We start from the raw sequence: 24096 nt of genomic DNA, 5'->3' as shown, positions 1-24096 counted from the left end.
CTCACTTCCTTCCAGCCACGAGAGTGGGCACTGACTGCGTGGTTCCCACGGGGATCTGGGTGGTGGATCACAAACATCTCCTGCCTCAGACTGCAACTGCTCCCGTGCTGTGTCTGTGTGTCCATCCCTCCTCATCCTCCCGTGCTGTGTCTGTGTGTCCATCCCTCCTCATCCTCCCATGCTGTGTCCAGCCCTCCTCATCCTCCTGTGCTGTGTCTGTGTGTCCATCCCTCCTCATCCTCCCGAGCTGTGTCCATCCTTCCTCATCCTCCCGTGCTGTGTCTGTATGTCCATCCCTCCTCATCCTCCCTCTTCTCCCCCAATGTCACTGAGCTCATGGGGCTTCTTCCACCTTCCTGAGGAAAGAATATCTCCATCCAAAGTACTAAAATGGCTGCTGATGATGCCAAGGAACCTGTGAGTGACTCTGTGGCTGAGCAGGGATGGGGGGTCTGAAACTACAGCCAAAATATCCCCAAAATATCCCCGAGAGGAAGGAAAAGTCTGCTCAGCCAGCCCTGCTCTTCTGTGAGCTGCTGCTCCCGTGGTTGGAGGTACCTGAGCTCTGTGACCTGGTTCATTTGGTGCTGACCAGAGCTGATTTCCTGTGCTGGTGCCTCTCAGCTTTGCAGTGCCCCACTCTGAGTCAGATGAACGGCAGGGCCTCACGGCAGGGCAGGCTGTGAGTGTTCTGGTGCCCAGACCTATCCTACATACAATGTATTTACTTTCCCTGTAGACTCCATACCACCAGTAAGAAAGAGTGTTCAAAAGTCTGTTACTTGGTACACTCTTCCACCTACTGTGTAGCTTTTGCCTGCTTTCCAAAAAGGTAAGGAAAATCGAGCTTTTATTATTTTATTCTCAAATTATGATTATGATGACGGTGATTATTATGATTTACTATTATATACATAACTATATGAGGAATGTTCATTAGTGCAGCTGTGCTAAAACAAATATCTAACTTAAAAATCGGTCACAAACCCATTGCCAAAGGCTGCCATGGGAGGGTTTGCCTGGGAAAGGGGAGACCCCTGACATGGGTGGTTCCAGTGCCTGTGCTGGAATCCCCGAGCACCAGCTCTGAGGGCTCTCCTGCTTCCCACCACTGGAGGTGGATCCCGATAAAGCCTTTGAGGATGGAGATATTTGCTTAAAAAAGAACAAACAAATGATCAAAAGTTAATTCTGGCCACCACATCCGACAACTAACAAAGTGTTTTCTGAGTCATCCCCAGCACCTCTACCCAGAGGTTTGCCTGGCAGCAAAGAGATAACGTTTGCCAAAATGTGATCAACCCTCCCTACTCCAAAACTATAAATGGCTCCAAAGAGTTTGGAAAAGCTTCTTCTCCCCATGGGCAGCCCAGTGCCCACTGACTCCGTGGAACCACGAGTGAACAATTTTGTGGGCTGGCTTTTCCTGGGTGTCGTGGCTGCCTCGTGGTGATCTGGTGATGGGTGAGCTCCTTTGGTATTCGTGACTGCATCAGCCAGGAATTCCTGCTTTCCTAGGGCAATGAGAGGGAGGAAGCCTTTGATACCGGAGAGAAGTGATTACCAACCATTAATAAGTATTTCTCACAATTCCGTGTGTGCTCAGGGGACTTTGCCCAGGTACAAAAGGTTGTACCTGACCTGGTTCCTGTGGTGCTCTGCACTGGGGGCTGGAAAAATCACTGTATTCAGCCTTCAGAATGTTTAGCTGGTCCTTAATAGGCAAGAACTTCTATCAGCAAAGGTAGGAATGTTGCTTGAATTGAGTCTCTGAGTCACAGGGAAAAAAATTACAGATATCTCTGGCTGGTGCAAATTGCCCCAGCTCCAGCATCAGTTCAGTCCTCGCTGAGTGCTCAAATTGGTTTTTATTGTATTTGAATCAGGGCCATTATGCCAACTCCCAGCTCAGGCAGAAAGGCCGATTGAAGGCATGAAGCTCTCCATGAACCCCGGGATGACCCGGAGCACCCAAGAGCTGGAGGCGGGAAGGGCTGGGCTGCAGGGAAATAGAACAAAGCAGGCGAGGAGAAGGGGCCACTCAAAGTATTACTGCAAATGAAAAAGGAGACAGGAAAGGGCAGTTGTGTGAAGATGAAATTTTTAAAGGAAGGAAATGAGAAAGAGAGAGATGGAAGACACTTAAATCTCAGGAGAAATATTTCTTTTAATAAAACTAAAAATTTAAAATAATTGGGAGCTCACACCGATTCTGGAATATTTTTTTTCTGTGTAATAATGGAAATAATACAAGGAATTGCTGTCCGCAAAGGCACACAAATGTCATCTAAGTCCTATAAAAAGCAATTGGCCACTCAGATTCTTTAAGCAGATTTTAAAATTTGGCCCAGAAAAGCTGTGAAAATGCTACAGCCAGGGATGGGCTTTTCCTGGTCCTGCCAGTGCTCCTCTGCTCCAGGTTGTTTTCCATCTCTGCCCCAGTGTTCCTGCTCTATCTGGGCTGGCTGCTGGAGCCCTGGCTCCTGGAGCCCTGGTTGCTGTTTTGATTTGTTCTCCCAGGAATACAAAACAAAAAGCAGCATGAAACAATGCAGTTTATTAAAACAAAGCAGGGATAGCAGGAAAACATCAGCCCGGCTGTAAATTGACACTTGTTTTGCTGGTAAGGTGTTTGTAGTAGGAATGAACACAGAGCTGAGCCCTGACTTGACTGTATCAATTTCTGCTTGTGATGCACAGAGAAATGTGTTTGTAATGCTTTAAATTGTTTCCTGCGAGTGACAAATAGGGCTTCTCTGCTCCTGAGGCTGATGAAAATACAAGGCTTGAAAAACTCTTTGTGGAAGAAATTGTCCATCAGAGAGCAAGGCAAAGGAACATCTGAGGCTTCTGCAGAGCTGCAGGGTCACAGCTGGCACTGCAGGAAGGTCTGCAGCACTTTGCACCTCCCCACCTGGGCTGGGCTGTGGCTGCCAGGGCTGAGGGCACACGGAGGAGCAGCTCCCTGTCCTGGCCTTGGCTTGGCCTCTGCATTCCTCTGCGTTGGGTGTCCCGAAGCTGGCCTGGGGCGCTGCTTTGGGCAGAGAGTGCATCTCCAGTGCTTCCTGGATGGATTTGGATGGGCCAGTGGCTGGCTGCAGGGTTTGGGGAGGCTGGCTGGACATGGACACCCCGGGAGTGCTGATTCCAGTGGCATTGGGAGCCAGCCCGAGGCAGGAGCTCCCTCCCTGGCTGGGCACAGGGTGCTGCTCCCAGAGGGGCTGCGTGGCTCCATGAGGCACTCCTGGCTCGATCTGCATGCAGGGGAACTCCAGGTGATTGCCAGGGGCTGGCACAGTCTGCAGCATGTGCAGTACCACGTGTGGAGTCACTGCCTGCCTTGGGCACAGCTTCCCTGGAATATAAATGCAATTACATAATTACTCCGTAATGAAGCTGTTGTGATAGGAGTCATGACATGGTTTCAAACTGATCTGGGGCTGGTGTTGGAAGAGGGAAATAGTTCAGGTACCCCCTAATACCAAGGATTTTCCGTGCCTGTTCTCCTCCTGCTCACAGCCCTGGGAGCCCAGGGTGCCCCAGGCCATGAGCAGCCCGGTGGCCCTGGGGACAGGCAGCTCTTTGAAGGCTCTGGGTCTGAGTTGTGAGATGCTCTGTAGCTCATCACGCCTCCAGTGTGTGCTAAGGAATAATTATTTGCTAGATTGAAGTGTCATTTTTGTTTTAAATCTGGCCAGTTTCATCCTGAGAAAATGCTCTGTGTTTAACCTCACTTGAGGGATTTTCTGTTCAATGAAGGCTGCTAAGAAATGAGAATGATAATGGAAAGACTTTGACAGCGCTTCACTGCATCTGTTTTGATTCTGGAATGGCTGACTGGAAAACTAAACATCCCAAATTCCTTCTAATGGTGATGTGCTTATTTTAAAAGTATTGCACGGTGGTGCATCCTGGCCCTGGACACTTCCAGGGATCCAGGGGCAGCCACAGCTTCTCTGGGCACCCTGTGCCAGGGCCTCACCACCCTCCCATCCAGAAATTCCTTCCCAATATCCGATCCAGCCCTGCCCTCTGGCACTGGGAAGCCATTCCTTGTGTCCTGTCCTTCCAGCCTTTGTCCCCAGTCCCTCTCCAGCTCTCCTGGAGCCCCTTTAGGCCCTGGAGCCTTCTCCTCTCCAGGTGAGCACCCCCAGCTCTCCCAGCCTGGCTCCAGAGCAGAGAGGCTCCAGCCCTCGGAGAGAACCTTCCCTCCTGTCTGAACACTTGGGGGTTGTGTTACTTTCTTTTTTACATCTAAAAGTAATTACTTTTGATGGTACATTCATATAATTGCCTGCTCCCATATTAATTATTTGCAGACTGTCTCACACCTTCCATGACTTACACAATACAAGACTTGTAAATATGCAGGGAAGTGTCAGACTCTTTCCTTTTTTAAAAATTGAAATTCTGAGGGCACTTAAACCATCGCCTTCGAGTTTGATGTGTGAATAAAAACACACAGCTAGAAGTGCCCTGGCTATTAAAAGCTGGGTAGTAGATGGGTGTCTGTGAGCACAAATTAGGATTAATTAGTGTGTAAGTATTGATCGTTCATTACATTTTTTCTGTCTTCTTATGTGATCTTTTTTCCTGGGAAATTTGGACGAGGAGTGAGCAGATACAGTTACACCTCATGGACCAGTCCCTCTCACTTTTTTGCTAAGCAAACTCTCAGTAGCTCTGAGTTCTCCCTTTGACTAATTTATCACTCCTTACATCCTTTCCGGGAGATTCTGTCAAAGTTATAAATTGTAGTATCAGGGAAAAGACACGGCTTTTGGCTCTCTTATCTTCCATATATTTGTAATGGCTCCCTTTCTCCCAGGCAGGGCAAATATCAGTGCTCACCCCATGCTGTTCTCAGCTCCCTGCTGGGGGCTCTTACAGCACTCACTCACATCCTTCTCCCCGTTGGGGACATGACTCAGGGAAGGAGCTGTAGGAAATCAAACTTCACATCCTCCCCTTCATTCCCCTGAAGTCCCTGAAATCGCTGGAATTCAGTCTTTAGGGAACAGCTCACAGCTGCAGAGTTCCCAGCAGCAGCAGAACCGGGGGCTGGAAGCACCCTTTTTGTTCACAAATCTGTTGAAAATTTGGCAAGTGAGTTCAAAAAGGAAATTGTAGTAATGATGGAGTGAAAAGGCCAGGAGAACAAAACCCAAGCAATATTGCAGCAAAATTAATTTCTCAAAGACACGAATCCAGGCAGTTTTTGGTGGACATGATTGCAAGGATGGAGAAAACTGCTCAGATTTTGTAAGAACAGCAAAAAAATCTCCGTTCCAGCCTGATTGTGTGTCTTTGGTGATGCTGTCCAAACCTTGATGTTTTTTGTCACCTTGTGGGAAACAAACCATAGAAAATCCCAGCAGCTCTGGGAAATGAGGTGCTGATGGGCTGGGGAGGGTGGGAGCACAGCTCTACTCTGTCACTGGCAGAAAATCACATTGGAAATGAGGGAGATGTTGGTCTGTGTTGTCACAGAGAGCAAACAGAGAATATATTTGTGCAGGGACCTGGGTTTGTTTGGCTTTTGAGGCCCAGGAAGCAGCAGCAAATCAAAGCAATGGCCCATCAGAAATTGGGCTTTCTGGGTGCTCCTCTCTGACAGGCACTGCTGTCACACCCAGGACCTCTGGAAAACATCACAGGGGGTTCGTTTCTCTTTACTGCCTTCAGGGAAGGAAATGTGGGGTCTCCCAGTGCGGTATGGGATTCATTAGAGGAGAGCATCCTTTTGGTCTTGAAAAGAGGTGTTTCGACTTCAGGCTGAGATTGTTTGGCTTGGACTCTGTCTGACAGCAGGGAGCAAAGGCAGGGGGTTGTTTTCTACCCATAGAGAAAAATGAAAAAACAAGGAAGGCAATTAGGTCAAATACATGTAAATGCCCACGAAACACACTGTGGAGACACATAAGAGGCAAGAAAGGCAGCCTGGTGCTGGGATCTGAGGTTCGGCTGAGTTTCCCCTCAGTGACCCAGAGCTCTGGCTCTCACCTGGGAGCAGTCTGGCACTGCATCCAGTGAGGTGCCTGTTCTTGCTGTTCAGGGGAAAAAGAAATAAAAAAGATAAGAGTTGCCATAGTCACACCACTTGTCACAATGCTTATCATGTCCCTGGGATAAAGAGCCCTGCAATAAATCTGGGGTCTTATTAATATCAGCTGTTAAACATTTCCAGGCTATTTGAAATCAAGACTTTCTGCTAAAAAATTAAATGTTGATTGCAGCAAAATTGGGCTGTTTAACAGTGCAGCTCAGAGTGTAATTTTGTCAGACACTGTGTAACAGAGTTGTACACCAGGAATACATTTTCCAGTGAATTGAGTCTCTTTGCACCTCATGAACATGCTTGATTTTCCTGTTAAGATGTTTGTTACTTGCAAGTCTTTGCCAAGGAGTTGGAGCAAGCCAGCTGGCAGGAAGGGAGAGGAGTTCCTGGGTGTGAGTAAGAAAATATTGCTTGTGTGATTGCTGTATAACCATGGAAAGGCTTGGAGAATTGGGAGTGCTGAAGAGAAGCTTCAGGGAGACATAACTGTGGCCTCCTGGTGCCTGAAGGGGCTGACAAGAAAGGTGGAGAGAGAATATTTCCAGGGGCTGGAGGGACAGGACAAGGGGAATGGGGAATAGCTTCCCACTGCCAGAGGGCAGGGTTAGGTGGGATATTGACAAGGAATTCTTCCCTGTGAGGCCTGCAACACCTCCCAGGAAGGCAGGAGAAATAAAGGCTGGAGAGATGTGCTGGAACAGGTCACAGCAGGGCTGGGAGGGCAGGGCAGCCACGGAGCCCCCGCCGGGCCCAGGGGCTGGGGACAAGGCACTGGGGACATTCTGGAACCAGTTCAGCAACACAGTCAGGAGGCAGAGGTGAATTGTTTTCCAACAGCTCTGACTCCAGACCTCCTTGGGGATGTTGAAGCCATCACTCAGGTCATAATTTTAATTATGTTTCATGCAAACTGTTTTCACGCTTGGCTCTAACAGCTCTCTGCAGAGCCTGGCTTTCCAGGTAAGATAACCAAAGTGCTGTTAATTACTTTGTTTTAAGCAGGTGAAAATAATTTGCCCCCATTTGTTATCTTTCCAGCCCATGGCATTCACACAGAAGTAGTAGAAATGGAGTTGGAATTAGCAGGTTTTCTGTACCGCCAGCTCCAATTAAGGAATATGAGTTGGGTTTGTTTCTTCCCTGCCATAATCTCATAAACATTTGGAAACACATTTCCTAAGATCCTGTGCATTTCTCCAGCTCCATGTGAAGCTGGTGCAGGTGACACTCTGGGGATGGATGGGTGTGAGGGTTGTACAGTGACTCCCTTGTCCCCTGAGAACTGGTTCCATCCTCACATCCTCCTCCACTCGGAGCAGGACTTCTGTCCCCCACTCCCTGACCACGTCCCACTGCCAGAGCACAAACACAGCTCTGCCTGTGCCCCTCTGCAATCCTTCACTGCTGGAGGTGTTGATAAGCTTTCCTGCTGTGCATCCTCTGATCCTGGTGGGGCAGATACTCTCAAGCTTCACCTGACGCAGAAGTTTTTATCTGCAAAGCAGACAAGGAGGAGATGGAGATAGGAAAAGGATGCAGCCAAACGTGCTTGAGATTGATGTTCTTCAGCAGTGCCATACTTTGCTGATTTTAGCTTTTATATGGAAGGGTACAACTAATCCTTCCCTATTACAGTCTTATTTCCTGACTCAAAATCTCAATCCCACAGTTCTCTTTCTGGCAAAACCCTGATGATCTTTCAGGCTGCAAACAGCCTGGCTCTGTTCTATGACTGAAAGTCGCATTTATTTTAGTGGTTCAAGTGGGGAGGTTCATCTCTGGATTGGTCTTTGGAGGTCCCACTCCAATAACTCCTCAAAGCCGAGGGGTGGCTGGTGGAGCTGATCCCTCAGCCCAGCCCTGGGGAGCTGGGAGCAGAGTCTGTCACCACAGGCACTTTGGATCATCTCTGCAGCTTATCAGGAGGAGCTTATTGAGGCTGACAGAGGTATTGGCGCGAGCAGCTCGGAGGCAGGAGATAAATGATGTGCAGTGTTTGTGTACACAGAGCTGTCACTGGCCTCTGTAAGTGGAGCACATGTGCTGAGTGCCACCTCTCTCCAGGGAGCACTCCCACAGCCCAGCTTTTAGGGATATCCCAGCATGTCCCCCATCCCTGGTTACAGCTCGTGACAATTCATGCAGGTACACGTCTATGTTTCGAAGGAGCAGATTGCCTCCAGCACTGCCTTTTGCCCTTGCCACGGGGATGTCTCCTGCTAGAGGCCATTGGAGTTTGCTAACATTCCTCAGGGATGTGTTTTGCCCGGGAAGGGCAGCTGCCCCCAGGGTCTGAGCTTACTGCCCAGTGATGGAAAACCATGACAAACCCAAAGTGCTCCCTGTATCCACGAGGGAAATCGTTATAGAAGCATCATAAGAAGTCATTAACTTTCTGGTTTATGGTTTTCTGTAAATTTTCAGGGCTGGCAGAGCAGAAATCCCCAGGTGCCCTTGTCTCGAGCAGGAGTTCAGTGGCATTTCAGTGGGTTGCAATCCCTCTCCAGGCTGGAGAGCTGGAGTTAACTGGCAGTTCACCATTGCTCTCTCCTGAAAATAGGAAGTGCATGTTTTGTGCTGTGTTCCATAGGATTTTTTCTTACTTGTCTTTGTAGACAGCTTAAATTTGCTGTCCACGGAGCAGTGTTAGGGAAGTGTAATGGTTACCCTGTGCCATGAGGAAAAGCTTTCCAGCACAGCAGCTCTCTCTGTCCCCCCCTGCCAGAGCTCTGTGTGTGAGCCCAAGTCCATTATTTATCTGTACACAAGAGGAAAACATGCCCAGCTTTCCAACAGTCCATTCCTTCTTCTTTCCTCTTTCCAAAGAGGTGCCTCATGCACAGGGACTGCACAGAATAACCTTGACATCATTCTGTGGCTTCTGGGGTGACGGAGATGATGATTCCATCCTTTCTGGGATTCACTGGGGGAAAGGCTGCTTCACCAGAATGAATGGGAATTAATCTACTGGAAACAAAGTCAGAGTTGTCTGGCTCTGTGCTGCAGTGCAGGCGTGTGTCTGATAGAATTGCTGTCCCTGTGTTGTCTGAGCTCTGGGTTCCTTCTCTGGAGAGAGAAGTTCACCAGCAGCTTGGGCTCAGTCCAACACATTTGCAGGACACCAAAGCAAACACTTACTCTATGTACTCAAACCCTCCCACGCTGTCTTAAGCTCTAAGAGGGTCAGATCATTGCCACTTTGACCTGAATTGATGCTATTATTATGCCATTATCTTATCCAAGAACTGCTTTTATTACTCTTCCTCTCGGATACATTCCCAGTTCTCACAGAAAGAGCATCATAACCAAACCTGAGGAATTAAAAACACACACCCCGATAGCTGCTACTGCTTGAAAGCTTTTAAAGCTAAAACAGACTTTTGAAAGAAAAATTGGCTTCAAACCCCCACATGCTCTGGGGAACCGGCGAGGTCGGACTCTTCCTTCCCATTAAATCCTTCTGGGAACTTCAAAGCAGTGCTCATTAAAGGAACCCAGGGTATTGAATATTTGTAATTGCTCCTTGGCCCGGTGCTGCTCTGTGCGGGGTTCTGGCAGCACCCTGAGTTCAGGGCTCACTTCGAGGGTGCTGCCACTCACTTGCTGTGCTCTGCAGGCTGGGTGTGCTCAGGGGCCGTGTGACAGGCAGGGGAAACAGCCGTGTCTAAAAGGGATAATAATAATAAGGGAGCTCTGAAGGTAAAATGGAGCCCTGGATAGAATATGAGGAATTTAGGAGTGGAAGCTGTGTGAAGTGACAGAGAGGAGAGGGCTCTTTGGATGAAAATACACCTGCAGCATCTGCCCAGCCCTGCTCTGAGCACAGTATTTGCATGCATATGCATAAACATCATTATTCTAATGAGCTGAAGTAACAGTTTCATTATTTAATTGCATTCTGAGCTCCTGAGGTGAGCCAGGCCTGTCCAGGCTATCCAGGGTGTACAGAGCAGGATGCTCTAGCTCTCTGTTCTGGTGCTCTCCTGACATTCATCACTCACTGGTGAGCTCTGGGTGCTGGTGTCACCTCCTGGGCCCCTCTGGAGCAGGAGCTCACAGATGTTACCAGTGCTCTGCAGATGGGGAGCAGAGGCACCGGAGTGGTGTTGGGGTGGGACTGGACAGCCTGGCTGGACATCTCCTCCTGGCACCCTGCTCACATCAGCTGAGCTGAGTCGACAGAAAACCTGGCCTTGTCCCCTCAAATCCGTGTCTGGGCATGTGGGGGAGGCTGCTTTGGTTTCATCTTTTGCAGCATTTGACATTTTTGTGGCAGCTCAGTGGATTTCCAACAGCAAGCACTGTGTTGTGTGTATTCATTATGTGCATTGTGTGTATTATGTGCCTATGCCAGGTCAAAATGTGCCCACATGGCCCCACCTGAGGTGTCAGCCACCTTTGGGATTTTCAGTGATTCCTAAGGACAATCCATCCAGTTATCCTGCTGGAGAACCTAAAGGGCCGTGTCCATCAGAAGGGATGTAGGGATGGCCAGAGACGGTTTGTCACAGGACAAGAGGAAACAGCCTTGACTTGCACGAGGGAAGCTTTAGGTTGGATCTTAGAGAAAATTTCTCCGTGGCAAGGGCTGTCCAGCCCTGGCACAGCTGCCCAGGGCAGGGGTGGAGTCCCCATCCCTGGAAGGATTTAAAAGCCGTGTGGATGTGGCACTTGGGGACATGGGGGAGTGGTGGCCTTGGCAGGGCTGGGGGAAGGGGTAGACTCGATGATGTTGGAGGACTTTTCCAAGTTCAGTGATTCTATGATGGTGTCACCTGAGCACTGTGTCACCTGAGCATGTCCTGTGGCTGGCACATCCAGAGCCTGTCCAGCTCGTCACCAGCTGCCACCTGACCAGTTGTGTCCTAGAAAATCTGAAATCAGGAAAGAGCAGAAATGTTTTTAGCACCTTGCCCCGCCCTGGTGCTCTCTGGGATCTGCTGAGGCATCTCCCACACCCGGAATGCCACCGCTATTCCCAGCTGTCCCCAGTGCCCAGGCACTGGCTGTGCTGCTGCACCAAGAGTGACAGCTGAAGATGACATAATTTATGAGGAGAGAAGGCTGCAAAGCAATTAGGGAGGAACACACTTTTCCTAATGTTATATTTGTTATTTCATATATTCACATTCTGTTATTAAAAGAGGACATTCCATTGCTCATCTGCATCAAAGCCACGGGGTCCAGGCTGGAGGCACCCACCAGCGTGGGCAGTGAAGTGGCTTTGTACAATGCAGGCACTGAGAGACCTGATAAGGTGCCAGAACACTGTGGTAGCACAACAGAGAGATGTCAAAATGTGAAAGAACAATCCATTTACATTTAGATACCAAATTTAAAATTATTTTCTGCAAGCTTCATTCCATTTGTTGGGGTTTGGGCAAGCATGTAGAATCATTTAGGCCTGTTGCTTTCATCTCACTCTCATCTAAATTCCCCAATTTAAAGGCAGCAGAGCATGAGGATAGCTCTGTCTTTCTGGCAGAGATGGAGGAGAAGCCACAAAGCTCCATTTTGATTTTAGATGGACTAGAAGTAGGATTTAATAATCAGCCTCTGCTCTGCCTGGCACAAATGATATGGGTTGCTAAGCCAGAATTAAAGAAATGAAAGAGAGGAGCTAAGAATTATCTGCCACAGTGACTGCAGAGGGAATCAGAGCCATGCCCATGTCCATCCCTGCTCGGAGCTGGGAATACTGAGATGATGTTTCATACATTTGATAGCTTGAGATGCCTGGGGGCTGCAATAAAATTCATTTCTTGCACTGTACATCTTTTCTCTTTAAGCATGGAAGAGGTTACAAATGTGCATAAAATTGAAGTGCAAGTGATTACATCTCGCTCTGAGTCAGTATTGACAGCTCTGCCTTGCTCTGGGGTGCTGTGGGAGCTCCTTTCTTTGTGACCTGTGCTCAAGATAATGAAAACCAGTCAAGTGATGAAACTTATAAATCCAAAGAGGATTTTTGCTTCTGTGTATTTGTTTTTAATGTGTTGTTGGCACAGAGGTGCAGCTGTTTCCCATCCTGTTACTCACTTCTGGAAGGGGACGGGTGTAGGCTCTCACTTCCCCCCGCTGCTGGAAAGGAATGAATTATTGTGCCTGGACTGAACTGGAGACCGTGCAGAGGTCCTGCCTGTGTCAACGGTCTGTATTCCTCAGGTGTCCCTCGTACTCATCTCCTGTTGGCATTGTCACTCTTCACCACTAATTAGCGGAAAATTAGCAGAAAAGGACGCTTGTCTCTCACTGCGATAGGAACCTCTTTTTAAGGTGCTTAAGGCTCTTTTGATAAGTCCCCTTTTTTTCTGAGCAAGTTACACGGTGCAAATGCCTCCGGAGCACCTTTACTTGCAAACGGGCAGGCTGGGGCCGGGATGCTTCCTTTCCACACCGAATTTGGTACCCAAAACCGAGAGCCCGTTCCTCCCGCGGCCCCTTGGCGTGGTGCTTCACCCGGAGCTGAGGAAGGGGCGCAGATGCAGCAGGTCCGTGTCCCCCTGGGCACAGGCAATGGCCCGGCACTGCAGATGCTGCTCTTGGCTCGCTGCCAGCACATCTAAATCAGTGGCCAGCTGAGGCTGACATAATTATATGTATATTAATTAACATGATGTATATTAATTAACATGTATATGTGGTTTGCAAGAGGCCAATCTGTGTTCACTGTCGGGGAGCCGTCACCCTTTAGCAGAACAGCAGCAGAGAGTGTGAGATCTGTATCTGCTTCCCGTGTAAAGAGCAGGGAATGCTCGTGTCTCATGGATTAAAGCGTGGCAAAGCCTGGTAACGCTGATGTTTCATTAGCGTCCCCCATTTTCATGTAAATTAATTTCTTTGAGGAAAATCAAATCCATACCTGGTGCTAATTGCCAATGATAATGATGAGCTGTGACTCAGGAGAGATTCATTATCGAGGTAGACTGTGTCTCTCCTGAACTCTCCAAGACTGGAATGTGTCTCGAAGTTGCACAGAGGCTGGGCTGCAGATGCTGGAGTTAGTGCAGGAGCAGAGTGGGGAAGAGCGCCAGCAACCATCAGGGGACATGATCCCCCCTGGCCTAACAGCCTTTAAACAAGGAAGGCTGTCTTTCCTCTCCAAAAATAACCACAGGGTTTTATTGATCATTTTATCTGAATTATGGATGATGCTTTTGTCAACTACATTATCCTGGTGAGGCAGAGCCTTGCCAAGGATTGTGTCACTGTCTCAGAGCCCATCCAGGTACACCTTATCCACAGCATTCCTTGGCTCAATCCATACGTCACCAGTGGGTCCTTGTCCTGTTGGAAATGAGAAAGGAATACTGTGGCTGAACTGGTGAGAAAACTCATCAGCAAAATGACTGGTTTTGCTGAGAGCCCCAGTGGTACCTGGGAGGCACTGGAGGGATGACATGATCTGAACCCACAGTGGGAGCATCTAAATCTCTGTCATAGGAACGCTGCTGCTCTTTGAAATTGGAGCATGTAATGGGCAAATCTGAAGTACATCACAGAATAATACATGGAATTACTTTGCAACCTGTTCCATGATGACATTTTTTTTTCCAGGCTCATTTTACCCTTCTTCAGCGGTTAATAGCATTCCCCAGTTTATTGGATATTTGTAGTGTAGCCTTGAAAGATAATGAATTTTATCCTGGCAGATGCTGGACACCTTCGTGTCCAAGAGAAGTTAATGGGAACTGAAGATGATCAGCACTTTGTGGGATCAGTCCTTGATTGAACAGACAGCACTGACTCCTGTCTGGGGCATGAGGAAACAGCTGAATGAGGGTTTCAGGATAATACTGCAAAGGGCTGCAGTTATGCACGGGGTCCTTACATGCCCATCTTGGATATACCTGGGACTAAAATCCTTTCTTTGTCAGTGACACAGTGAACACCATGGGAAATATTGATACTGGGCTGCACTCTGTGGCTGTACTCTGAATAGTCTGAATTGCTGAGGGAGGGCAGAGCAAGTGTTTCTGAAAAACCAGCAGTGATCTCAGTGACAGTGCTGGTGACAGTGCTGGCCGGGGGACACCCCCAGGGGGACACCACAGCCTGGGTGGGGAGCAGAGGGAGCTGTGTGTAGTCTCTGAGGTGAGGATGATTACAGGACTGGCAGAGATCCAGGGGGATGTTCAGGGGCTGGCAGAGATCCGGGGGATGCTTGGGGGACACAGAGCTCTGGGAGGGATGCTCCGGGGGCGGGTAGAGCTCCATGTCCTGTCTGGGTCTGGTTCTGCAGAGGGACTGAGAGGAGCCCTGGGATGCCCAAACCCAATGAAGTTTGAAAAGCAGATTTGCAGAACAAATCCAATTGTTGGTCTTGCCTCTCCCTCTGTAGTGTCTCTTAAATCTTCCTGAGAAAGTTTCAAAATGAAACACACCACGTTAAAAACATCATCCAAAGTGTGAGTGGTGTCTGCCCCAGCTTAGCAGGCTGGAAATATTCAGCAAACTGCTTAAGTTATGCCAAATTCTCTCAGAGACTGTGAGATTTAGATTTCAGTGCTTTAGCAAACTGTAAATCCAGGCTCTTTTTTTTGGTCTCTGTGGAGCACTGCCCAGTCTCCCCGGGGAATGGCCACGGCCTGAGGCTGCCAGAGCTCCAGGAGTGTTTGGATACCACTCCCAGGGATGCCCAGGGTGGGATTGTTGGGGTGTCTGTGCAGGGCCAGGAGCTGGATCAATGATCCCTGTGGGTCCCTTCTAGCTCAGGATATTCCATGATTCTGTGTCCTGGATCTGTCAGTGTTGCCGAAGTACTGCAGAACATTTTGCTCTGTGTTCAGCTGCAAATATTTGCAGTTTTTCCTGATGGGCATGTGTAGCAGCACTCATAAAGTTCTGACTGGTTTGATTTCCTTCTGTTTGCAAACAGATTGGATTTGAAGGTCATAATTAGGAAAGCTGGTACCTTCATCCCCATATTGAAAAATTCTCAGAAGTCACAAAACTTGAATAAGGATCACTTTATCCATGAGAAAAGCCAAGTTTAGCCCGGGAGATTTAAGAAGTTGGAGGAAGTGTCACTGTTTTTATAAAAAAAGAAATCTTAATAGGATCTGGTTGTGGTGCCTCGGCAATGCAGTCACCCAGACTGCGGGAGCCTGACAAAATCAATCTGTGCTAATTTTGTTGATAGTCAGAGCCGGAGCTGGAGCTTGGGCTGGCCTGGGAGCCGCCTGCCCGGAGTCCTGCGGGCAGGAGCTCGGGGCCGGGAGCCACCTGCGTGTCCCCATTCCCGGTGCCTCCGGAGCAGCCCCACGGAAGGGCTCGGCCCGCAGGCTCTGACCTCTGTCCGCTTCTCTTGCAGGCCCTGCTGCAAAAAAGAAGTACGTGAGCTACAACAACCTGGTGATCTAGGCCCAGCCGCCGTGGGGCGCGGGCCAGGCCCGGAGCCCGCCCGCCTCGCTGAGCTCCCCACACGGGGGGCCCTCCCGGGGGGACCGGGGCACGGCGGGGCCACGGGAGGCGAGAGGAGCCCCGTGCTCCAGGCTGCTCCTGGGATCTCCTCCATCGCTCCCAGCTCCGGACGGTGCTGGCCTGGCCGTGGCCTCGGAGCCGCTCCGGCCTTGGGGCCGCCATGGCCGCGCCACAGGAGCGGCTCCCCGGGCCGGCTGCACTCGGCTGCTCTGGACTCTAAGGGGCTAATTCTGTCTATGTACTTCCAGACGGCAAGTTTTTGAACTCTCTGTACAGTTTGTGAGGATTTTTGCATATTGCCATCCATGTTGTTCCAAGGTCACTGTTTGTTTTTTGGATGCACGGTTTCATTGAGGCCCTGTGCTCTCGGCACTTCTCAAACCAACTGACAACTGAGGATCTGAGACCTGTGTACATGACTTGTATTATTACTCTTGTATCACTGCAATCCATACACCTTATTTTTTTTAACTAAACAAACAAACAAACAAAAAAAAAGAGTTTAAAGACCAAAAACTGTGCTGGCGAAGTTTGTCCCCCCCCCCTTCACACCTCCGATGGGCTGCAGAGGAAGCAGGAAGGATTTTTGCTGAGTTTTAGTAGAGGTCTTGATCTTTGGAATGCATGCCAGTAATGTATTTTATGGTACATGTTAATAATTTATGTTTGATATTTGTATTTGTGTTCTATTTTGTTCTTTTCTTTAAGGTATATGACTATTTTGCAATAATTTCAATGATTCTTATGATATTTGGAGGAAAGAATATGGCTTTTACATGTCTTGAGGTTTTTCTTTGTTGATGCCCCACCATGATTGACCAGTGTGATAAGGACTTACAGAAGCATGTATGTTTTATACTGTTTGTAATAAGTAATTTCGTTAATCTTGCTGCTTATGTGCCAATTTAGTGAAACCAATCTTTGCCGCAACCTCCTCCCTCCCTTTCCATTCTCTCAATCCTGTGGTATTATCCAAGAATGTATCAATAAAGGATTTTGGTTAACTTTTTTTTATTTACTCCAATAAATATATTTTTTCAGTTGTTCCCTCCCCCTTCCCCCTTGTGACTTAACATTTATTTCATGACATTGTCAGACATCCAAAAACCCAGCACAGAGGGGCTTGTGCACAAGGAGCAGGTCTGGAGAAAGTCCTGGAGGAGCTGGCAGCTGATTGCAGGGGGAAAAAGTGCTTGAAAGGCACTTTTAAAGATCTGTAACAACCCCAAAAGCCAAGTTGGAGTCCCACAGTGCCAACCTCCTGTCTGTGTTCGATATCTCCAAAGCTGCTGTCAACTGCTGAGACTTCTGATGCCTTTGAAGGACATTACGTTCAACAGCACACCAGAAGGTAATTAAGCGAGCAATTAATCAGAGTCAATCTGCCAGGCACGGGCTGGGTGAGCTGGGGCAGGAAAAGGGAGAAGTTTAGGCAAGAGGAAACTCATTCCCTTTGCAGCACAGCACCTTCCGCATAGCAACCTCGGCTCGGCTGCTCTGACGGATCCCCGGGAAGGTATTTAGCCTCCCATTTTCTCCAGACAACTTGATCAATTATACTGATGAGGTTAATCAGCATCAAAAGAAGCTGTGACAGCTGCAGCAGGGCCACGGCACATAGAGATGAAGAGCTGCGTGTCACACACAGCCTGCTTGACTCTGCACGGCCGTGGCTGGGGGGACGTTCCTGCACCTAAGAATGACCTGCAGCAGACAATAGATTAAACTCCACCCAGGTCAAGGCTTTGGTAGCAAGAAACTGATCACCAGCTCAGCTAATAATGAAGGCAGAGGTGCTGCAGCATTTTCCTTTTCCCGTAAACACAGGGACAGAGGCAGCATTGGGCTAAATAAGTATGTTGCTATCAAACAAATGTTTCTTGCTCAAAGACTCTCTTTTTTTGTTGTTGTTTTTCTGAATGGGAAAAAATGGTTTGTTCGTTTGGTTTCCACTTTATTTTGGTGAAGGGGGACTGAGGTGCAAAGAGTGAATGGTGCTGCTGAGAGGGAGTGATGGGGAATTAGGGTTTTTTAATTTCTTCTCCCAGCTCATGTTGCATCAGAGCCCACAGAGAAGAAACCCTGAGCCTTTCATTTTCCTGCTTATTTTATTTTTATAGGGGTCGCATGTGAACCACAACACCCACATGAAGTGGGTTCTGGTTCATGAGCTGCACTGTTTGCTAAAGGTTGGCCACTGATGTTTTCCCCTTCTGGCTGCAGTCAGGGCCAAATTTCCTTTGATCATGCACAGCCTCAACATCCCTGTTCCCCCCTGGTTTGCTCCAGATTGACCCAAGGCAGCCTTACAGGATTTATCCATCCTGAATGTCTTTCTAGTCTGATCACAGCCTGAAAACATCAGTAAATCGAGGTGGCAGGAAAAGCCTGGGAATATTTCCATGTATCAAAGTGCCACGTGGAATCTGCTGGCTGTGATTTGTGTCCTCACTGGTGCCATCCCAGTGCAATCACTGGTGGGGCCGGCACAGGCAAAGGCAGGTGGTGGCTGTTCCCCTGCTGTGACCCTGGGTGCATTAATGGCTCTCTTTAGCTGTACCTACATATGTACATAAATATATCTGTGTGTATATATGTACACACACACACACGCATATGACCACTCTGTGTCACCTAGCAGATTGGGAGCCCCAGGAAAAGTCGTCCCCAGTTTTAGGGAAGCCCTCCTGTTCAATCACGAGGGGCAGAAAGGGCCCCCCAGCTTCCTAAAGTCCTCAGAGAGGAGTCGGGGTGCGGCTGGATCCAACCTCAGCCCCAAACTTTGCCAGCCCTTTGTGTCTAACAGACTGTACAGGTGTTACTGACTCTAACACAACCCTTTCCTGCAGGATTAAGGGTGGCAAACCACATATATTTATATACAACCAAATTGTTTATTAGGATAATAATTAGACAAAGAGATCTTAATCAGAGTTCTTTACTACTCAAAGCACTACTGCAGCAAAGTGCACTCTTTTTAAGCAATATTAAGACAAACCAAATTATTGAGCAGAGGTCGATGTTACTCACCCAGACGAAGGAATTGTGGGCAAATCTCCAGCTCAGCCTCGAGGGGGGACCTCGAGGAGCATCCCTGCTCCAGGGAGGAATCTCCACACACATTCCAGAGGGTACCTTAGGAGTCCCTGCCATTAAGAAGTGGGGCTGGGCTGTTGCAGGACTAAGGCTGCACTGTCAGATGTGTCCAGGCTGCGTCAGCTCAGCAGCTTTGGATCAGTAGTGGCACTTGTTTGTGCCTTAATTGGGTACTTCGCAGCTCTGACACATCTTCACTCTGCCTCGGGATATTTAACTTCGGGATGGATTAGTCAGGCTGGTTTCAGCATTATTCACCCCAAAAGCAGCGTGAGCCCCCTTCATCCAGCACTGACAGCTTTGCAAACTGGGCCTTTCTGGAGTTGTTTTACCCCATTCCAGGCAGAGCATCCTGCTACAACATACACAGAACTGATAATCACCACATAATCGTGCTGGTTGTATTTAAAAAATATTTATTTTCTAAATATTTAATAATATGAATGCATTAGTAATTTTTTAAATCACTTCCACCCCCTATTTCTATGCATTAGACTCTGAAGCAAGTCCCTGAGCCCAGCAAGGCTCTGGTTTAAGAGCTGACACGAGGTGAAGATGTTGCACTCTGCACTGTGGATCAATGTTTATTTTCTATTTCACAAAGTACACCACACTATTACACCCACACAGCTCCTTTCAAACACAAAACCATGAGCCTTTAACTCCATTTAGAGTCTTTTATTTTACAATTGGCTGCACTTAACATCAGTGCAGTGTTACCATTGTTTCCATATCAGCTTCATCTCGTTCCCCGCTGAGTACGCTCTGGTGTCGCTGCACTGGTTTGGTCCCTCTCTGGGGTGTTTTTACACCTGGGACCTGAGCAGGTGCAAAGGGCCTTTGCCTTAAGGCTGCACATTTTATGTCCTGTAAATGGCCACCGTCAGTGCTGGGCTGTTTCCACTTTGGACAAAGAAAGCTGGAGGATTTTCCCAAAAAAGCCCATGCCGTGTGTTGGTAGGTGCTGCAAAGCCCAGGCTGCAGCAGGGAGCCCTCAGCCGGGCAGAGCAGGGGATGAGCTGGAGCATCCCCTCCCCTCGGGCTCTGCTCTGGGACCCACAGCACAGGCTGCAGACAGGAAATGTTCCCCTCCTCATCGTGATGAACATGCTGTGAATAACGCCCATGTGATCGTGAAAGGAAAAAATTCCCGAAGAATGGGAGTGATTTTTTTTGTTGCCATTTATTATTGAGACTGAATTACACCAAATTGTTTTGGTATGTAAATGCCAAGTTTATTGTTCATAAAAATCATTGCAGAGTTAAGCTTTCTGGGCATGTTATATGATAGATAATGACAATTATTCAGCCTGAGTCAGAGTTTAGTCTTGTGACATTAATTGCCTTTATATATAATTAAATGCACTATAATGCTCCCATATGCAGAATCTGTGCACCCATGAAAGTGCTAATCAAACATACTTATTAATTTCTAAGAGAGCTTTTTGTCAAGGCTTTGACACAGTTGAGTGGTTTTTGGTAAATAACATTTTTTTAAGATGTTTAGCAAAATATTTTGATAATTGCTTTTTGTGCTAGTGGCATAATTAATATTATTTCTAATAGATTAATAAGAGCTGAGGGGTGAAATGCTGCTTCCATCCAGCTTGGCGCTGCTTTGCCTCTGGCTCCCATGAAGTCAGAATTCCATCACCAGCCCTCAGCGTCCCAGGCCTTTCCCAAAACCACTTCAAAAAGGCAAATTTGGAGTGTGTTGAGGGTGGCTGAATGCAGGTTACAAACCTGGAGTCCCAGGAGATCTGGGCTGTGCCCTCTGGGCTTCTGTTCATTACTCACCCTCAGCCCACACTTGGGAGCAAATGGATTTGAACTTCCACCTCCCCCATCTGGGGCTGCCAACTTCAATTCCCTGTTCCACTGTGAGCTTGCCAATCATCAGAGCTTTATTTAATATGTACTGAGGAGAGAAGAAAGGAGGGTTACGGGGGGAGGTGGGGGCACAGCTGCACCTGCAGGGTTATTGCTGTCTCCTGGGAGTGCAGGGGGAGCAGGGCTGACTCTCTGGCATCTCCCTGGCAGTGTCTGCCCAGAGGAGTGGCAGAGCCAGGGCAGGGGTGCTTGGGCCACCCTCCTTGCTATGTGCTGGTGAACATTGGCCTTCAGCCTTCACACGGGTCTGGAGAGCTGGTACCCCCCAACTCCCTGTCATGCTCAGGAAATCCAGGCCCCCTGGGTGGGACAGGGTTAAGGCCTTCACTGCCTTAACAACCTGACACAGGAGTGCATTGATTTTCCAGAATTTGCCTGTTTGCTGGCCTTGATGCAGCCACAATTATTTATTATTAATAATTTAAAGTGATTTAATGTTAACAATTTAATTTTATAATTAAATGATAAAATTAAATTAATATTTAATCTAAACAATTCTTTTGCTTTAATGAAGCTTTCTTCTCTGAAAGATTGGTCAAGCACTGGATCAGGGAAGTGCTGGCATCCCCATCTCCGGAAGTGTTCAAACAATGAGATGTGGCATTTTGCAATGTGGTTGATGGACAGGGTGGTTGACAGTTGTACTTGATCTTGGAGGTCTTTTCCAACCTTAAAGAATCTGTGATTCAGTTCTACTTGTGCCACGCATTTCTTTTCAGTATATTTAATTTTAACAACTGCTGTTATTTTATACCACCCCAGAAGAATACTCCTTTTTCTTTTTTCCCTTAAGAATGATCTCAACTTTATTTTTTCTCCAGTTTTTTGATGCCTGTAGTACACTTGGCTGTGTATAATGTACAAACCCCAAACCAGACCCTGTGCAGAAAATGGACCTGCAGGGGACAGGATCAGCCTTCCCTTCCCACCCCCTCACTCAGAATGCTCAGCAGAAAGCTGATGAGCAGCACACATCAGTGCCTTGTTCCTCTTCTGTTCATCAGGACCAAGATAAAAATCCCAGTTTAAGAGGTGATCCATGTTAAACGACTTCTGTGGGCTCTTGTCAGCTTCTGTTCGTTATTTATTTTATATCTCTTGGTTTGGACCAAATCTTGAGTAGATTTTGGGCAGGTGTTGACTGTTCCAGGTCTGATCCCCACTGACAGATGCATCAAGGGTGTTTGAAGCAGAGAGTTTGCTTTCCTTTCATCTTCCCTGATGCTCCTGTTGTCCTCCAAAGTTGGCAAAAGTCTTCCTTAATCTCAGGGACAAAGCAGGAAAAAAGGGAAGAATTCCTGTGCTCTTTGTGCCATTAAACTCACGGGATTGTGGCTGTGTTTGGCTTGGGACTCTCAGATGTGTAAGAGTCACGATCAAGCCATGAAGTGCCTTTGAACACACACTGGTGCCACAGGGTGGCACTGGGCAGACCCCCAGCCAGTCCCTGGCTGTGCCCAGGGAGTGACAAAGCCTCTGCTCTGACTCCAGGGAAGGTTCCAGCAGCCCGCTGACGTGCACAGTCCCAAACCACAATGACAGAATGTCCTTCCTTTCCACCTGCCAAAATAACTTCCAAGCAAGAGGCTTTGTCTGGGTTTATCGCGGGCTTATTGTCCCTGCAGAAGATTTATTAAATCCAGCAATGACAGCAGTTCTTTCTCCCAGTCACAAGCTTTTATCTTGTTGTTAAAAGTTTTAAACAGCATCTCACACAACATGAACATCACATACATTTCAATGAGCCCCTTCAAGGCAGAACCTCAGCTAATCTGTGATGAATGTATCTCAATCTAGTGCTCTTTAACTTATAAAAATGACTGTCTCCCACTATATTTAATCATAAGATAAGTGAACCTTGCTCTTAACTTTTCAGTTGGTGTAATCCTGTATCTGTTCTCTCACATGTCCCTTTGGAGCAGACAAATCATAGTGCAAGTGCATTTCCTAGTGCCTAGAAAGGAGGGTCAGGGACTCGAGAGATTGCTGGACATTCAAGGCCAGGCAGCAGAGCATGACAGGAGAGAAGAGGATTTCTGGCTCTGCATGTCCTCTGGTTGGTGCTTCCGTGCTCTGGTTTGGGCTCCCATCAGCACAAGGGTGAGCAGCCAGAATTACCCACAGCCAGGTGTTCTTTTCTTTTCCATCACTGCACCATTGCTGGGCCTTATCTTCTCCTCTGGAAACAAGCAGGACACCGAGAATGAAATTACCAGAACTGTTGTTTCCTTGCACACACCCGCCAAACATGTTTGCTCAGCCTCAGGCTGATGCACAAACTGCAGACACCAGAGGGCAAGGACCTTTCCTGGGGTCTGGCACAGCAATGGGACAAGGAGGAACACCCTGCGCACTGAGCCTTCAGTCTGTCCCCTCCAGTGACACTCAGGGACCCCATCCCTGGCTGCAGTCCCACTCCACCCTGCCACCCTCCCTCCATCCCATCCTCAGCTTTGATCTCTACCTGTGCCATCATTTTGTCTCTTGAGTACAGAAGATTCTCGTTGTTTCTTCTCTGGTCGGAGCAGTAGCTCCACACAGTCTCCTCTCCGTTCCCACACTGATTTTTGCTGTTTTCCTGAGAATCCCTCCAGCTGCAGGAGCAGCCACTCGGGTGTTTGTCCTCACCCCAATCGACAGTGTCTCCACCACCTCTCCCTGCTTAGCACAATTACCACTTCAAAGTCCTTGCATTCCCAACTCTGCAGAGCCGTGTTTATTTACAGTGAAAAACTGCAACTTTCCTTCACAGGGCAAAATGTGCCTGGAGGAAGATGCGCCACGAGGAAACACCTGAAGTCCTGCACTTTAAAGGCTGTCAAGGCTCATGGAGAAGGGAGGCAACTTGAAAAGACAGATAATTTGTCTCCAAGTATGATTCTTCAAAGAGCTGGAGCTTGCCTTCTCCGTTCTGCCCAGCAAAAGAATATGGAATAAAATAAAATAAGTAAAAAAATAAAATAATTGTATGGGAGGAGGTGTGTATTCATGGCCAAGGAGCACATCCCTGCATATTCCCAGCTTCCTCTGCACAGCCCAGAGCACTGGAAGCTGTAAATCCCTGGGGTGTCCCTTGGCATTAGGGGCTGTCCCCGGGAGCACCAGCTGCACTGAGCTTGGTTTGTGCCCTGCAGTTTCCCTGCTCAGCACAGCACCTGCCCTGCTGGCCCTGGTTAGCCCTGCTCTGTCACAGCCTGGATCTAACCTGACATTGCCGGCCTGGCAAGCCCAGGTGCTGCTGCAGCTGCTGGAGGAGGACAGCACCAGCAGCTGCGAATGAGCAGCACTCACCTGTTGCCATCCTGCTGGCTCCTGGAGCAGCTCTGTCAGACCCCCAGCGCCTCTCACAGCCCTGAACTGGTTCCACTCCCCAGGGAGCCTCAAGCCTTTCAGGATCCTCTGTCCGTGCAAATACGGATGCAGGCGACAGCAAAGTGCAAGGACTGGGAACCCAACTGCTGAGGAAAAGCATTTAAAACACAAAATCCCTCAACCTGGTGACTAAGTGATTACCATACAATTTCTGGGAATGAAGTTGTCTTCCTCAGGTTTTTAAGGCAGTTTCCTTCAGCCATGTGGGTTTCTGGGTTTGTTTGCTTTGCTTTCCTTCAATATTTACATGAGGAAGT

General features: G+C 48.2%; 1 protein-coding gene across 3 annotated transcripts in view; it reads left to right on the top strand.

The window, feature by feature from the left end:
- The window catches only part of GRM7 (glutamate metabotropic receptor 7), a 207720-nt gene extending 191199 nt beyond the window's left edge, over positions 1 to 16521 (top strand). For 2 of the 3 annotated variants that reach the window (XM_032120574.1, XM_032120571.1), the window contains 2 exons: positions 740 to 832; positions 15372 to 16521. In XM_032120574.1, coding sequence (XP_031976465.1) covers positions 740 to 810 — 71 coding nt within the window. In that variant the 3' untranslated portion in view covers positions 811 to 832; positions 15372 to 16521. The remainder of the gene's footprint in view (positions 1 to 739; positions 833 to 15371) is intronic. The other variant, XM_032120573.1, reaches the window with a different exon arrangement.
- Positions 16522 to 24096: the final 7575 nt, after the last annotated feature.

Source organism: Corvus moneduloides, chromosome 11 (assembly GCF_009650955.1).
Source record: "Corvus moneduloides isolate bCorMon1 chromosome 11, bCorMon1.pri, whole genome shotgun sequence".
Taxonomy (NCBI): Eukaryota; Metazoa; Chordata; class Aves; order Passeriformes; family Corvidae; genus Corvus; species Corvus moneduloides.
This window is presented reverse-complemented; position numbering and strand designations above follow the sequence as displayed.